At 40.5% G+C, this 18,184-nt stretch overlaps 1 protein-coding gene across 10 annotated transcripts; it reads right to left on the reverse strand.

Annotated features, from left to right (window-relative positions):
• Positions 1-729: 729 nt before the first annotated feature.
• On the reverse strand, positions 730-18,129 carry zgc:91944 (uncharacterized protein LOC436941 homolog). Of its 10 annotated transcripts, none has more exons than XR_006375171.1 (11): positions 15,087-15,415; positions 13,329-13,758; positions 12,932-13,017; positions 11,588-11,698; positions 10,083-10,307; positions 8,312-8,468; positions 6,142-6,224; positions 5,350-5,445; positions 4,899-5,017; positions 2,379-2,682; positions 730-2,176 (listed from the first exon to the last, which is right to left on the reverse strand). XR_006375171.1 is itself a non-coding variant. In XM_044171455.1 (11 exons), the coding sequence occupies exons 2-11, from the start codon at positions 15,166-15,168 to the stop codon at positions 2,539-2,541; spliced, it is 1,533 nt and encodes a 510-aa protein (XP_044027390.1). In that variant the 5' UTR covers positions 15,169-15,198; positions 16,872-18,129; the 3' UTR covers positions 730-2,538. The 10 variants fall into 10 exon arrangements, 9 of the variants coding, with proteins under 9 accessions (XP_044027390.1, XP_044027393.1, XP_044027391.1 ...); XM_044171455.1 differs by adding an exon at positions 16,872-18,129 and having other exon boundaries at positions 730-2,682; positions 15,087-15,198; XM_044171458.1 differs by having other exon boundaries at positions 730-2,682; positions 4,923-5,014; positions 15,087-15,417.
• Between the last annotated feature and the right edge of the window lie 55 nt (positions 18,130-18,184).

Below are 18,184 nucleotides of genomic sequence, written 5' to 3' on the forward strand. Positions count from 1 at the left end.
ACCTTAGAAGCCAGTTCTTTGATTTACAGATGAGTGACAATGCTGCCATCTTGTGTTAAGAATTGAGCTACTACCACTTAGTGGAAATGTAGAAATGTAGTAGTGGCTAAATTTCAGTTTTTGATATTCAAAATGTAATAATTTGATAAATGAGCGTAAATGATCTTGTAGTTATATTAGAGAAGAAATAAGGAGCAAAAACATATATTGAAATAAGACATCCTTCCATGTATATCAAATTAGGTATTTTATCATTTTTTACCCAGTAATTTTGTCAATATAAGCAGAATAGGAAGTTTTGGTGGCATATAATATTAGCCATATCTTGTAGTTACAGAATTGCTCACCATGTTGTTCAGCTAGCTCTCTGTTATCAGACATCATCTTCAGTGACCCTGAGCTTCTGCTCCACCTGATAATGATCATGCAACACCGGCACTATTCCTGAGATCAGCACTGAATACATTAGAAAACACTGAAGCTTTCACTACACTAAATCATTTGGTCTGGCATTAAATGAAATACTGATAATTAACATATTGCTGATAGTTTATTAATTGAATAATTCATTTCTACTTGGCATGTGCTGACAGGGTGAGACACTAACTTGTTTCAAATGGGAGTCAACTTGTTTCAGGCATTTGCTTGAAGTTTCAGCATCTTGACACCAGCTGAATGTTCCTATCCCCAACCCTAAATCACTCAAAATAAATCGAGACATATCACAGCCATTGTTTACAATTTTATTATTGTTATTGTTTCTCGTTGTCAGATAAAAGCAGATAGAGGAGCATGATGATCAGAAACAGCGTGCAGCTTTGGAGTTCTTGTCCAAAGCCGGACGAGAGAACTGTCTGAGGTGAGTATACATTAACAATACAGGGCAAACCCCACAGTCATAAATGCTACATAACACTGTCCATATCATAAACAGTCACAATAATGGCTGCTGTCAGTTTTATGCCAGTTAGCCTGTAACACATTCATGACAGTTATTCTGAGGTAAGCTAGAGTTGGCTAGTGTTGTACTGAGCAAATAAACATCTATGTACTGTATATCTATAGTGTCGTGACAGTGTCATATCCTGTTCCTGTAAGCAGTTTACTCTGTAGCTCATCTCTACCTTGGCATAGCTTTGGCATTAGGAGGTAACATGGTAGCACCCTGTTGGGGGCCATTTGAGAACAAGCGACTTTGTCCATTTCATGAACATTTAGGGAGTAACCCCCAAGGCCTTGGGCCAGTAAATAAAGGGGGTAAGTAATGCAGAGTTTAAGTCAGCTATTCATATTTCAAGTTTGACAATAAACAGTTTCTATATAGTGCTAATGTAATTTGAAGGAAAGCACCCATAGACGTGTATATTCTCTGGGTTATGTACATGTCCAGGCCCAAATGCAGGTACAGTCTGTAACGCTCCCCTCCTTCATTTATAGTGAGATCCACTTTGAAGTGCAGCTTCGCAGTCATACAAACTTACATGAGCTTAAGCTTTAGCTTATTCCAATAGGAGAGAAGGTGCTTGTAGCATGTAGGCTGACGCATTATGATTTTTGATCACATTGGTTTTTAGCGTTCTTTCAAACGTTAAAGATTAAAAAAAAAAAATCTGAGTAGACTTATGTAACTAGTCTAGCTTCACTGGCTGAGTTGAGGATTGAGACAGACTCTGAAATGAGGGTAGACTACAAAAATGATCAAACAGCAGCATTCAGTATAACAAAGAAGACAGATGACAAAGAGATACTATGATATATTGTCCTAGGCTTGTTTTGCTAATATAAAAAGGTATAAATAACACATCCTGTTTTGGTTAAACACAGTTAAAGATGAAGAAAATCAAGATGAAGAAAACAAAGCATATATTAAGACAACTCTTAACTGTCTTTATCCACCATTTTTGGGATTACCTGAGATTCCAGTTGTCCCTCAGGGCTTTACGGATTTGATAGCAACAGCACTCGTTGACTGATCGACTGATTTAATCAATCAATCGACTGATTGAGGTTAGAGTCTTACGAACCAGATGGAGTCAAAGACATTCAAGCCAGCAGAGGGCATTCGTATCACCACTAGATCCTTGATACCATACTTTATCCCCACACCCAAACACACCTGACCTGCAGGCTCAGCACGTTCCTGTCACCAGTCCATCAAACAACCACTCTGAAAAGGCTAAAAGAAGGCATGAAGCAAAGAAAAAAGAAAAGGCTTAGCTTAAAATGGGCGAGGTATCCTTTACATAAGACTCCCTCTAAGGAATTTAGGCTTTTTAATACCATCTTGGAATGCACTATATATTGATATATTTATATATACTGTATATTGCCATTAATATAAGCAGGATTACTGTTGATAAATACAGTGGCCTCCTTACCATCAGAGGCACCTCAGCGAGCTTCAGCACCCTTCTCCCTTGATTTTTGGGTGCCATAGGCCCCAAAGGCCCTACATGGGTGGAGGAGGAGACACTTATTCTTTTCCTATTTCATCTGATTAAAATTCAAATACGATGATCCAAACTCCACCAGCTTTGGTCACTCTTCATCCACAGTCTCCCTTTTTGAATCCTCCTCTTTCTGATCCAGGACCTGAGGGGTGGGGCTCGGCAGGGCTGCAACCTCTGTAGTGGCCAATGTGGAGGGGTCTTGTTGGTCAACAATCCTGAGGGATGTCTCTTCCTGTGGAAAAGAAGAAGCAAAGCAAAAGCAAAGCAAAAGATTTGAATTTACACTCGGTATCCACTTAATTAGATACGCCTGGTTGGTATAAAGTGGGCCCTTTCTCGCCTGCATAGCACCATGGATTCATCAGTCCTTATTGTCCCCACTAGCAGTTTTGCTTTCGGACAGGTCAGCCTGTTAAAGAAAAATTCTAGTTTATCTCAACCTGGCGTACTATGGGTCGTGCAAACTTTGTGTTCACCAGCTCCGTTTTAGAGATCAGAGGAAACGAGGACTCGCGCAAAACAACGGAAATCAGGGCGACCTGTGCAAGCCTCCCACAGCTTTCCATCTAAACATGATTTTTAAAGTAAACACAGAGGGGCAAATTCACAAAAGGATTGCGCAGCTTTTCCGGCCCCTAAACCTGCACAAATGAGACAAAAAGAAACCGCGTAATTCTCAAAGCACCTGCAAAGGGCGAAATGCACCCATAACTGCGCTGCCAAGCAAAAAGTGTCTCAGTGCTCCGGTGCTATTTGCATGTATTTAAGATTTGGCACTAAATTGGCCCCTTTCTATGCAAATGAGCCTTGTTGCAAAAATAGGTCCAATTCACAAACACCAGCGCTAATAGCCACATGCAGTTTGAGTGAAATTATTAGCATCTTCTGAGAGTTGGTGGTAACTGAAGCACATTTAGAAAGGGTGTCACACCCGGACTTTCCAGTGATCATGCCAGCAGTGATTGTAGTCAGGCGAAGCAATAGCGTATCACAGTACATCATATGCGCACAGATGGCACAGACAGTACAATACAGATATTCACCATGAGGGAATGAAACTGTAAAACAACATAAAACCTGCTGCTGTGAGAAACGGACACGGTGGTTACGCACAATAACAGTCCAGCAGAGAGCAGAGGAGGAGAGAACACAGCTCTCCATGCACCCAGAGGCATGAGGGAGAGCGCACAGTTAAAGCACCACAAATAACAATCACTCCATCCAGAGTGAGTCATAGAACAATGAAAGACATCCTGCAGATAGAAAGGAATGAAACAACAAATGTATTTTCTTGCAACTGCATTTCTAGCGTTTTTTGACTCAAACGTTGCTTAACCATGTCGTGTGATATGCTACTTCAGTACACCTTAAGAACAAATATTACTGGGACCACTACAGAGAATTGCAGATGAACATTTAACAGACGCACAACAATGGCAAACTGTACTCAGCTACAAAACTTTTTTGCCATGTTTGTGCTGTAATATCATTAGCACAATATCTTTTGTAAAACGGACCCTGAGACGGGGCAGAGAGTGGGGGCAAGTGATGCGTGTGGATATTATATTACATTTATGTAGATGACGCTTTTATCCAAAGCAACTTACAAGTACATAAGCTTCATTTGTTCTGCATCCTCGTTTCCCCAAATCTCTACAACAGAGGTGGCAAGTGCAAAGTTAGCACGACCCATAGAGACACAATGGCCACACTGATACGGCAGGTTGAAATATTCACGAATTTTCTTTTAAGGCTAGTGTGGCTGTGTGCAAGGCTTAGTTTACACACTGTGCTAACGTCCTCCTTGCCTGCTGTGACCAGCCAAGAGATGGCTCATGTTTCTGCTGCTACCCCAGAGACTCCCTGCTATTTCTCAGTTTGTAGTCAGTGTAGCAAACTGGCTCTTATGATCACCTCTGACTTGGCTAACACACAGCATGACATGATGCCAGTGACAACACTGGCAGACTGTCAACAGAGACACACTGAAGACTACCTAGTGTTATGGCTGCTAATGGCAAAAATTCCCACCTATCAAACACAGGCGGAAGTGATAACATTTATTATTCTATTTATGTGTACCAGTGCCAGGGCCCCTGGTACTGTCCATGTTGTCTCACTGGCATGGCTTATTGGCACACCTAAATAAAACCGAGCCGTCATTGTTACTTTTCATGCAATAACAAGTTTAATTTCTGCTGTGAGAGAGATCTATGAAACAATTAGTCCAACAGCTAGTTTATGACAATAAAGTTGAATATTTAAAACCCCAGACACTGGCAAATTTGTAGGAGTGTGTTTTGTTTTTGAGATACTCTAGCCTTCTGAATGTGTGTGATTGTAAGTGCTAAAGTCACTTCATTGGCAGTTTTCAACTAAGATTACCACGTCCAACGAGTCCTACTACTTGTTTGTTCTTTCTTCTTAAGCGGCACCAATTTGACTTACTTGCTCTAAGAATCGATGATTCACCTGATCGGCAAACTCTTGCATCTCTCCCTCCTCACCATTTGAGTGGCAGCTTGGACTTGGCACCTCAATTCCATGGCTTTCCAAAATGGCAGCTTCTAGTTGTGTTCGACAGGAAAGCGGAGGTAAGAGATGGAAACACAGGAAACATAAATGTACATGTAAATTTTCCCACACACAGCCAAAAGCCTCCTGTGATTGTACATATTGTCGCTGTCCACAGAAAACCATGTATCTCCACCTTTCGGCGATTTAGAATTTTTCATGAACTGGAAGGATTAAGTATCTCCTACTTCTAATTAAACTACTTAAAAAGCCCATGGGGAGTTACAGGTCACAAAGCAGAAGACAAGGCTTTTTTCTACGCTCATATAAAGTTGATGCTTTGGAGACATGGACAGCGACAATATGCAAGGTATCAGGTCCTCACCGATATTCGCTCTTCTCTTCATCTCCTTCCGACGGTTGGCAAACCAGTTGTACACCTTCAATGCCGTCACACGCTCAAACTCAGATAGCTTACAACCTGGGTGATGAAATGCACAACATCGCTCATTTATAGTGCCAGCAAATATGGCAAAACCACAGGATCTCAGTGGAGACAGGATCCTCATCTGTCCTGTAGGACCACATTTGTCATGAAGTTAATATAAGTGACTTTAATTTTATAGAGACATCTTGTACATAATTTAGGATAATAGATTTCATTTTAAACAAAACAAACCCCTGGTGTAGTTTTAAAAGGTCAAATAAACCACTCAAAAAGATGGTATTAATGCTTCAGCTGGGACATTTGCAGTGAAATGTAACTACTGAAACCCCAACTGATACTAGTGAATCTCGTGTTTTGTCTTATGTACGAATGTGTCTGCACTTTATATCTAGAAAAAAAAGTTTGTACACTGATTGAGTTTTTGTTTGTTGAGCTATAACAATATTTTTGACAAAAATTGTGAAACTTGTTGATTGATGTTAATAAAATGCTTCCAGTTACACTAAAGCAATAAAATAATAACAAATATTTAGTATTTTTACTTGATCTGTGATTGATGAATGATTTTATTTATATATTAAAATAGCCATTAATGAATTACCTGTCAACTGACTAATCAATCAATCAATCCTTTCAGATCTAATTCAAATCAAGTATGCAGAATGCCATTTTAAACAAGAGGGGCCACAGACTTTATCACGGCCTGTTCCTGTCAGAAATGCTTAGTACCTGGTTTCTGAATGACAGAGTTACAGGCGTTGGCAATCTCCTCTCGCTTCGCTTCATCTGGGTACTGGTTCTCCATGAAGAAACTGTAAGAGACAAACATCCACAGCATTGGAAACAGTTCAATCATATTGCATCACAGGCTACACATTTAATAGAAGATGGCACCAGCCTGAGCAGTGCTAGTGACGCCCTAATTTTACGCCTCATCAACTTTTAGTCTTTGTATTGAACCAGAGGAGAGTAAGGACAATATTTATACAGTGGAAGAGCGTCAGGAGAGGTCCTCACTGTCAGGGAATAGATTAATGGATGCATTACATGGATTAACTTCTCCAATTCAAGCATTGCGTGCTTAAATCTCTTCCGAGGCCTATAAATATGAAGATTCTCCGGTAAAAACTGAAATTTCTATATACAAGATCAAAGTAACCATTTTTTTCTCTTTCATCTCCAGATTTTTCTCACTCATGTCTAACTTCTTTATATCCCTCTAAGGCTGAAAAAGAGTCATTATCTCACATTACAAAACACACAGGGATCAATTTCTTCCAGCCTTCTCTTCCTCCGAGTTGCCCTATCCTCTCCACTCTATCTGACACACACACACACACACACACCATCTTCACCTCTACTGTATCGTCCTTGGGTCTAAACTAGCTCATAAGGATCAGCACTGCAGTAGAATTGCGTAATCCGGGGGCACTGCTGGTGAGTGTTGTCTGAGGGCCTGTGTGGTCTTATTACTGTGAGTGCCCAGACTGCACCCTATACTTACAGCAACCATGTAATAGAGAAATCAATTGCACACAGCGGGTAGGTCTGTTGAGGAATGCCTACTCCTCTTTCTCTGCATCCTTCTGAGTTACAGAGAAGACTGCCTGGGACAAATATGTTACAGAGAATCAGAGACATAATACACCTAAAGAAAAACGGCATAATAAACTGGATGGTAATGCTCCGCACTAAAAGCATGGAGTCACAACAGTAAGGCACTAAAGAACATTTCACCCTGGGAAGGTTATTAATATTCACAATTACCTCAAGCAATGCTGCAGTCCTATCATATGGGAATAACAATCCATGACTTGATGGCTGAACCAGTAGTGACGTGTTCGAACTCATCTGAAGCCATCAAACACATACAAGTTTTCTGTTTTCTTGATCAGCTTTTTTATAGTTCAATGCAAAACACAAACTCAGTGTAAGTGAGACATTGGCCTTTTGGGATAATAGAGATGAAACAATTAGTTGATCAACAGAAGATGTTTTCAAGAAAAAAGGCCAAATGACAAGCTGAATACCTTTTGGTTTTAGACCTTGGGTCCAAAAAAAATAAATAAATGATTTGTGTATTTGTAATTCTTGGACTTGATTTATTCCTATTGTTTGATATTTTATTGACCAAAAGATTATTGGTTAATTGACAAAATAAGCGTTAGATTAATCGATAATGAAAATAATCATTGCTTGCAGACCTAATTCATTTTATAAACAGTACAATCTGATTTTCTTGACTCAGTTTTTAATTGTTGATGCTAGGATGACGGAAGTCAGTGTAATTAGGGTACAGACTGTGAGTTCCCGAGTATATTAAAAAAGAAATCTTCAATTTCTACCATTTTCCCACATGACATGACATGAACGCAGCACATAAAGTACTTGTCTCCTTTTTTATAATAAGTCCAGCCGAAGTCATGATGTCACGTCCAGGCTAGCCTACTCCACTAGCTTGTGTAAACTCTCATTCAGTATTTCTTTCACCCGTCTTTCTGAAAAAAATGAAGCATGTTCCTGAGGTTTATTTTCCATTTTCTGAGACACATCGCCATCCACTACAGCAGTCGCTATAAGAAATTGAAACCTTTATGATTTTAACTAAGTTAAACAACAATTACTAGCACAGAAATTACTACAGCTCCCGCTCAGATGTGTCAGAGGTCCTTCATATTAGTTAGTTTAGTTAGTTTTTCAAAAAACTACCATCATCTATCTAAACATGAAGCGAGCCGCATAACACACTGTTGAGAAAGACTCTGTTCCAAGGCTGTATTTTTACTTATTAGCGTAGTTACAAATGTCAATGGGATTTTGAACTAGAATTACTTCTGGAACAGAATGCGGCAGTCCCGGTTTCACTTCGCCTCTTTATGTAGCACCAACACTTGCTCACCTCTCCATGATTGATTGGCACTCCTTCCTCCAGGTGAACCTGCTTCCTCTACGCAGCCTCAGAGGCCCGCCCACCATCCCTGCTCTGTCACCAGCCATGATCCCTGTCCTCCAGTCAGGTTCCTCCTTCACCAAAGACCGCATTGATAAGGTGGCCCCTGAAGAAGACAGCGCATGCAGCAATTTAACTGTTGAGAGTTTATGTAAACAAAGACAGTGATGGTGTTTAGACTCCAGCTGCCTGCTGCACCAGCTGAACAAAAGTGGAAAAGGCTGTTGAGTTGTAACATGTGTACTTACGCCATAAGCTGACTAAGTTGACAGTATTCAAAACATTGTCGCAGACTGACGTTTCACCCAGCGCATCATTCAGGTAAAACTACTGAAGACAGAAATTAAGACCTACAACAGACTGCTTTGTTAAATAAGAGAAGGTTACGTGTGCTATCTCATTTGAACTAGCTAACATATGATACAATGGCTGTTTGTCTGTTACCTTGAAATTTAATTCAATTTTAAAAATTTAAATAAAAATTAAACAATCAATTATCAATCACATCTGTTGCACTTTGTTGTTATTTACTAATGTGGGGATGGCTGTATCACATAAATATAGACAATAATAAATACATTAACAAAAGTCAGCAAAAAACTCCCATCTTGGCCAAACCTTCTGCTAAAAACACCTTAACAGTTAGAAGCAATCCCGTGGTGCCGGCGCCAATTCCCATCTCAAGTGAATGCAGCATAAAATCAACTTGTAGAAGCAACGGTAACTGTGCAACACGATATAAAGTGTTCATGTCTGTTTCATCATAAATGTAAATGGTTTCAGTCTGTCACAGAAAATGTGCTCCTGGTGTAAATATCAAAGAAAACGCTCCTCTGGCTCTTCTAATATCGCCATGATAACAGTTAATAAAGGACTGACTTACACCTGCCAGGGAGGTGGAAATTTTAAGTTCTATCTTAACTCTACAGTGTAACTAACTTGTATCAGGGTGTCTGCATTGTTCCCCAAGTTAAATTTAAGACCTTTTTAATACCACATATAATGCAAATTAATACCTGTTTCACAGTCGTACCGTGCAAAGCATGAAAGTATGATGGAAAACCAGCAGGGACGATATGGCCTAGAATGATTTATTATATCACATTTTTTCATCACTTCCCAGCAGTATAAAATAATAATTCTTTATGATGAGTTCATTTTTTTGCTTAAAATTGACATTTGCTCATTATGAGGCGATGAGTAGTGACACTGTTTGCTGAAACTCCACAGGAAAAGGATGTAACAGCTAGCAACAATCCTATTTAGTTTATACGTGTATAACATCTCCTGACAGCCCGCATCCAGATACAAAAACATTTTATACCACACATTACTGCCTACAGCAGGAAAGAAAACATATTAAGACTTTATAAATTAAATTTAGGACTTTTTAAAACCTTCTAAAACCTGCAGATACCCTGTTGTATGGTGCACCCCATTTTCACTAAGTTATACTGCAACTCATTCCATTCAAACTAAGCTACATTTGAACTTACACACACACATAACTGGTGCGACAGCCTGTTGATACTATGGCGAGGTCAAGAGGATTTCAATAGTATGGAGGGCTACAATCCTCTAGTTTATCGCTGCCATTTGAGACTGTTGAAATGCATCCCAGGCTGACAAAGTAGCTATGGGGTAAATGGCATGCTGGCCAGCTGATGCAGGCATCTCCTGGGGCAAGCTGCTGAGGCCGGGGCAAGGAGGACGCGGTTACCTGGCTGGGCCTGGGCGGCTGCAGCAGCAGCAGTGTACCACGGCAGCAAGTGCATCAGCAGCTCTCTCTGCCTGCTCCACACTGGGTTGGGGTTGAGGTTGGTGTTGGGGTTGGGGAGGATGTTGGGGAGGCTGCCACTTGCCCCTGCTACCGTCCCATCTTTGTCCCCTCCCCTGGCCCTGGGCATGGGACTCACGCTGTGCTGGCTTTCACTCCACCTCAGCCCTTCAGTCGGGACAAAACCAATGGTCAGGCAGGCCACAGCCATGGATTCGATAGTAGACACCAGTTTTGGCTAATGTAATTGGAAATCGAGAATTAACTGGGTTACCTGACACACTCCTGTAGACATGCCTGGCAGTTTTCAGTCTTAATACATTTAAAAACAAATGACTGCTTTATAATGTATTCCATTGTATCCGCCAATTAAAAGTCAATTTGACTGACAACACTGCTACATTTTAGATTCATGATGGGCAGGTCAATAGGAGCCTATATCAGAAGCAAAGCACCGTGGCCACAGAGAAATTTAGTTATTGTTAGTATCACTGTTAATAACCTGTTTGTTAGCCATGTAGGAATGAAAACCAGCACCAGAGTACCTCCAGCATCAGGGCTGAGAACTACAGAGGAGCTAAGGCAAAGCTTGGGAGGGTGGGAAAAAATAAAGGATTAAGATGAAGGGAGGCAGCAGGGTCAGCAGATGGTCCATCGACGGCTTTGTTTATTTCATAGACCTGATCAAGTAAAAATGTGACTTTTTAACATGATTTATTGTGAATGCCTGCTGTCTGACACAAATCAATAAAAGCTGTGAGCATCTTTAGCGGTTACTCATTTGGTATGTTGAAGCAGTTTAAAACCATACCATACCATTTTTATTTTTTTTTAAGTATCTGTATCCCTGTATCCTAGGACATGGAGAGGTCAGCACCAACACAAGCTGTTACTCTAGCCTGTACAGACAAACTGCATTCACCCACTAAAGTTTCATTTCCAAACCAGAAGCCTTAATACTATTGATTAGCATCTCCTGTGACAGGACTACCTTTATCATCTGTCTTTCCTCTGAAATTATAGATTGTCTCGTGTCCTTCCTTGACCTCGCAGCCCTCGAGGACCAGGATGGAGTTAGCGTGAGGAATTAGAGGTGTGTGAGTTTACCATGCAGGAGGATGGAGGTAAAGAGGACAGATGGAGGGGGAAGGTTAGCAAGCAGTAGGTCACATTCACATAACACAAAAATATTATCTCTTTTTTTTAATACAAGCCTTCCTTCCTAGATTATCTAATCTACAATCTATTATCATCAACCTGACATTCACCCTTGAGGTGCTGATCTGCACTTCTCATAATTAGTCTTCCTGTGCCCAACATCCATCATCCCTGTAATGGTCTGGAATGATTCCCTGCTCTGTAATAGTCAAATTCTACACTGTATCTAAAACATAGCCCTTGTGTTTCCTGTCTGACCCTTACAAACCTCAACCTGCTCCGCGCCTCACCTGGGTTATTTCTCTCCAGCAGGTACCAGCGGTAGAAAGCTCTGCGTTTGGAGTCGCTCATCTCCAGGCCTTGCTGCAGCAACCACTGGGAGATGTAACTCTGGCTGATGCCTGTGTGCCGGAGGCAAGGCATGTTATCGTAACACATTAAAGACATTTATTTCACGGTGCACCAATAGCATCTGTACTATTGAGATCGGCTGGGGGCCAGCTCTGAAATACTCCTTTAATTAAGGACATGTGATTGTACTGACTGATGTGAACATGCATTCATTGCTTAGAAGTGGAGCCATGGCTGTTGAGGCCACAAGTAAATGATAGGTTGCATTATCAATACCAACCCACCTATTAGCTATTGCATTGTTCTTCTATTATTATACTTAATAACCCATTTTCAAAAGTCCATCAACAGCCTTGAAAAACACATCTAGCCTCGCAGTTATATCTCTACCCAAAAGCCCTGTAGCCTGTTTTATATTCGATTCACTAAATAAAAGGGTGGTTGGGTTGTTGTACTAAACATTGTACCATATGTTGTATAATGTGACATGCTGTATGTTGTATAATGTGGTATATAGTAATTAGTTACTATGCTGATTACTGATTTTTATTATTAGTTTTATCTGTCAGTTATTTTTGAAACTGAACTCCAGCACGAGCAAACAAGCCGGGCAATCAACGCGCACTGAACCACTTTACTAAACTTCAGCCAACTCTGATCAGATGAAGAATATAACTGCGCCTGTACAGCACTGCGGATAACGATGGGTTTCACTAGTACTAGCACTGCAGCGGAGAGTGTTCTCTCTAGTGTTACATGTTAGTAAGAGCACAGATGACTGTTTTTACCCTTACTCCAGAACACATAGACCAACTTATGTTTCTACAGAAACCTAGACATTCAAAATTTCCAAATTATTGCAGTTGACATTTTCTAATAAAGTTGCGTACTCCGACACACTTTCCTCTGCTTTTTTCTGTTTGGTCAGACGGTGAGCTTCTTCACGGCCAGTTAACTTAGCAGCAACGTTTGGTTCATATTGCAATTTAGGGGACTGAAAAACACGAGTGAATGGTTTGGCACACGGTGCACTGGAATAAGATCCTGAAAATTCTTCCCCTTTTCTACTTATTGAATCAAGAATCAATTTTGTATTTTGTTTGAATTAAATCGTGACATGAAGAATCAAATTCAAATCAATCATGAGATTCTCAAAGGTTCCCGCCTCTTCATTTCAGCACTATTTAAAACTGACCACTAGGGACATTTGACATGTATCCTTGTAGCTGTTAAATAAGCTGTAATAACTTTGCATAAACATCACAGACAGAGCAGCAGAGTACCTGTAACTTGGCCTACGATTGCCTGAGAGATCCTGCGATTGTTGAGGAAAGTTTTGATCTCTTCTTTCACCAGGTTGCTGTCTCTCCTGTAAAAGCAACAAAATCCCATCATGGCATTAGAACTATTACACTGTGGTTAAAACACCAGCCTTTGCTCTGACTAACCTTATTCACTGGTGCATCTCTTTTTTCAGCCATCCCCAAACACCTGACCTGAATTAACTCCACTAAAATTCTGGAGAATAAGCCTGCACCTCTGGGGACAGTAGCTGTCATTATCTGATGTTATAATAGTCTCTCTTTGTCTCTACCATTCTTTTGGTCTCTCTTTCCAACTCATCCTCACCCAGCTCTCTGATAACCCTAAGCTCCACCATCCTCCCTCTTCCCTGCTCACCTCATGTACTCCTCCACCTTCTCCTCCAGGTCCCACTCTTCCTCTCCCATCATGTCGTAGCTGAATGACCGCTGAACTGCCACAATGGGAGGGTAGAGGGGCGGGGGCGAGGCCTCGTAGCTATTGCTGGGGGACAGAGCGGCGCCGTCCAGGCCGGAGGTCTGCGTGGTAGCAGAGGCTAGGGAGAGCGAGGAGGAAGAGGAGGATGAAGATGAGGACGGGGCTGGAGCGGCCGTGGCGGGTGTGGTGTTGGACGGGGCGGGGTGAGAGTCACAGTGCGACGGGCGGTGGTCAGGGTCGAGCCTCTCCAGGGACTCCAAAGCATGAAGGATCTGAGGTTTGGTCATGCCGGATAGACGCAGGCGCTGCAGGAGGTCGATCTGTTCGATGGTGTAGCGTGGCTCCACCTCACAGCACTCCATTCTGGCATCTGCATACCACAATGTGGGGGTGTACGTTTTATCAAAGTGAATTTGAGACTGGCATTTTGAATGAAATACAAGACCAATTTCGTAAGTGAATATGAACCAACTGTAGCCCTATTAATACACCAAAGGTCTGCTTGCTTAGGTTGATTTCTCACCAGATAAACAGCACCACTAGACTTCACAAAGTGTTACCAAGACATATACTGCTATATTTATCTCTACTTTTGATAGACCTTAAATTTAGATAATATGTCACAAACTTTTTCGGAACCTGCAGACAAACTGATGAAATGATGAAAAGGATTATTAATAGATGAAAACCCAAATGAAAAAAGACATGCAAAGCTGAATTCAAACACTACACTTCCTTTGTTGGGGTTCACTTATCTTGAATACAAAACTTTAAATGAAAGTCTGACTAATTGATTTTAGTTATGTTAATACCAAATAACTCTGATTAAATACAAGACTGTTTTATAAAACTGAACTTGGGAAAAAAAAGAAAAAGAAACAGACCGCATTCTCCTCTGAGGAACCCTTGGGTCATTCAAAATTTTGGCACCCTTTCAAACACTTGGCACAGACACTTAGGGCTAACCTTGCTCCATTTGTCCAGGGTGGAATTAAAGTAAGATCACCCTGGCATACATAACCTAACATCAGGTCCACTCAGCCTAGTTATATCCACCAGTCCTTCTTTTCACTTTCTGCACCTGCCTGTCCTGTGCAGGCCAGGGTCGTAGGAAGCCTTGCCTTAACATTCTCCATTAATTGTACAGACTACAGTGTGAAGATCTCATTAAACTCTGTTAGAAAATCTAGCAATTTGACATGACCTTTCTTACTTAAAAAAGGTAGACAGCTGGGACAGCATAACTTTATACATTTTACAAATCTGTTGGGCCCACTCTTCAACTCGGTATAGGTATGATTTTACACATCAATGCTTCCGCCAAAATATACAGTGGTGAGCTACAAGCAGAACCAACTACCTTTAAAAAGTTGATCTTGTTAAATGGGATGTATGCTGAATTTATCAGAAAGACTAGACGATTTCTAAGATGCCTCAAGTCCAATACTGTCACATATGTGCATTTGTTGATAAGCAGGACAAAGTTTTTTTTTTTTTTTTTACAAAGAATTCGGTTTCAAATTCTGTGTGTTTACAGGACAGACTGGCGCCTATCAGAGTTACAGTATGTACATTTGACCACACTGGTATTCTGGGTTCTTTCTGTGCAAAACTAAAAGACTCAGAAATAAGTAGCAAGCCGGCTTTGGCTTAAAAAAAAGTAAGTTAAACTGTGTCCCGTCACTGAGGTTATCTTACCTGATGGAGGGGGCGACACAGACAGGCGCCCCGGGAGTGGTTCAGTGCGAGGGGTCGCAGCGGGGACACACCACTGTCGCATGGCTCAGCGGAGTTCAGCTCGGCTGGATCTCTACAGAGTCAGACAGGAGACTTGCTGCAGTGTGTTGCGGTTAAGCTGCCCTTATTAGCATGCTGGCAAACTTACAACAACAGATGACTCGCTAACAGGCTATGTTGGCTAAGCTAACAGCGTCAACTCTGGTTGGTTCCCTTGAGCACCAGCCTCCCATCGATAGCTGCTTGCTGCTACCTTGTTGTGTTAAGTCAGCCAGTACGCAAATAGAAAGCGGAAGTAATGCAGTGTAACCTTCAAAATAAAAGCACGTTGTGGCATCCTACAAACAATGACCCGTTTGTGGAAGTTGTATGGTTTCTCTAATAATAGTAGTAACAAACTAAAAATAACCCTCCTTGCCTCAGATTATATTTTCAGATAGACCAAAACTCCCCTTAAAATCGTGCATAAGCATTTACCTATAGAAAGGTATGGGATAATATGAAAATTTTATGTCGTGATTATCCTGGCCAAAATAATTGCGATTCACAATATTATCCTGATAATCATCAAAATATGCTTAAAACTCTTAAAATGGCACTAAAACATACTGGAATCACTTTACCTTACATTTTGTTAAGAAACAAATATTTTTATTGCATCACAGATAGGACACATCTTTTTAGTGAGCATCCTTTTTCGTGAAAACTGTTCTTAAATAATTTAATCATAAATCATAAGGCCCCCCCTGCATAAATAAAGGATACATTTAAAAAAAACATAGCTATATTGAGTGAGTCTGTTCTTTCTTACATGATAATGATGATGATAATTCCTGTATTTTTTTAAATCATGCTCTACTTTTCACTTCTCTACCATGATGTCAAATGGTACAGACAACAATTTCATCAATTGCGTCAGTATATATAATTTACCCCTGACTTAAGAAATACAGGAATTATCCTTTAACAAAAATAAAGTCCAACTGGCACTGGGCTTTTCAAGTCACTCATGTGAGGATATTCATGGTTATCCCGATTCACGATTATCCCGATAATGGAAATTCACCACGATCACCTTATCTTGAGTGTTTTTTTTTATTCTGATCTGCAATAAAATCGTATATCATCCCATCTCTACCTACAGATAGAAACCCATAGACACTTTGCCCTTCATGGCACTATGTTACAAGTCCCTGAATTGAAGAGCAGATGGAGCCACCACACAGTACCTAAATGATAGGTGTAAACTGGGCTAAGGTTATAAGTACTTTATTGTATGTATTACCGTATATATATTTATTTATTTATTTTAAAGCTATATGTAAAACATTAGGAGAGACACATTTCACCACAATTTCAATGTAATTTTACAGGATGCTACTGAGATTATATTAGTTTCACTTCGTAGCCTCCTGTTTCTGAAAAATGATCACGTGTACAAATTAAGATTTTATTTTGAAGGACAGGAAACATTACAATTGAGTCTGGCCAACTAGACGCTACAGTCTGCCTCGTCTTGGCTAACAACTTATCTAAAACTTGCACCTTGGAGGTTACATTCACAGTATTTCAGATGGGCTGTTATGTACGAAACCTTTACGGTTATACGTGGCTTCAAGCAAATATTTAGTGTATTACGTCGAGGGGCTGGGACACAGACAGTTGCTAACGAGTTAGCTCGCTAGCTAGCTAAGTTAGCTGATAGCTAGCACCGGATTGTCCCACCGCGGAGCACCTCTCTCTTACCTCCCGTTGCTGTGGAGAGATAGCAGCAGCCGGCTGGACGGAGAGGGAAGATAGTGAAAACTGTAGAGAAAGTGGCGGTCCACCGAACCCCACTAAAGAAATGAATTCCTCGGCCCGGAGCGGACGGTGAATTAATGAGCTGAGGGTGAACGGTGCAGGGTCATATTGTCTTTCAGCTATGCAGTGGGGAAATAGTGTATGCAAATGTGGGGAGTCTCTCTCAATTTATCACCCCTCACCCGATACCACTGTCAAGCTAGCAAGAGTTATAATTATGATTTCCGGTTATACTGTACCTACGAAAAAATACCATAGCTAAATTAAAAAACCACATGAAAGTGATGAAAAAGTCAAATGAAAGTAAAGGTTGAATTTTATCAAACTTATTTGGAAATGAAAATACCAACAATGCTCATATATATATCTAGTTTACGAAGCATTAGGTGGACTAGGTGGAACAGTAAAATAGTTTATCCTTTTATTTTGGTTACCTAAAGAAAAATATGTCACTAAATCTGTCTGCCTTGACGCAGCACCACCCAACACATAAGAGCATTTGTCTCTGAGCTGCCTTTCTCATTTACAAGAAATTATATGTAAAAGGGAGTCAACGACAACAAAACCAATAATTATAATATGACAATAATAATAATGGAAAACATGTTCAACAAATACCATCAGTTTTCTGATCTAGCAGTCTGCATTTTGGATCTAACATCTCTGAAATCCCTTAGCCACTTATAAACACACTGCTAAGGGTTACACCTGTTGAGATGCTGTGGGATTTGGCAGGAATCCCTCACAATTGTCGGATTTTCACTAAATCGCAGTGGACATGTCTCGGAATGGATTGTAAAGGAACACAGGCTAGAAGGCCACATCCTCACTGATGAAGCAAAATGAATGTAACTGTCTAAAAACAGCAATTTTTCTCATTAACCATCAAAAATATTTATATAGCTGCTGACTCGTAATGTTAACGGGTTGTTAGTACTGCTGAAACCACAACATCTCCAGCACAATGATGCTTTCAGCCTCTTTAAGCTTATTGTTTGATTTAGTGGTCTATTTGCTCATGTAGTTCGCACCAACTGGTTTACACTACCTGTGCAGAGCCAAACTGAGGAGTATCAACTGCTGAGTAATCTAATATACCTAGATTTGATTGTCTAGCTTCACACAGGCAGCTACAATGTCCAAACCATATACAGTCTATGGTCCAAACCCGAGGGAATACTTGATTCTGGCTGATGTGGTTGTATCTGGAAAGAGAGTGTATATATATATATATATATATATATATATATATATAT

The sequence above is a fragment of the Siniperca chuatsi genome, linkage group LG17 (genome assembly GCF_020085105.1).
Source record: "Siniperca chuatsi isolate FFG_IHB_CAS linkage group LG17, ASM2008510v1, whole genome shotgun sequence".
Lineage (NCBI taxonomy): Eukaryota > Metazoa > Chordata > Actinopteri > Centrarchiformes > Sinipercidae > Siniperca > Siniperca chuatsi.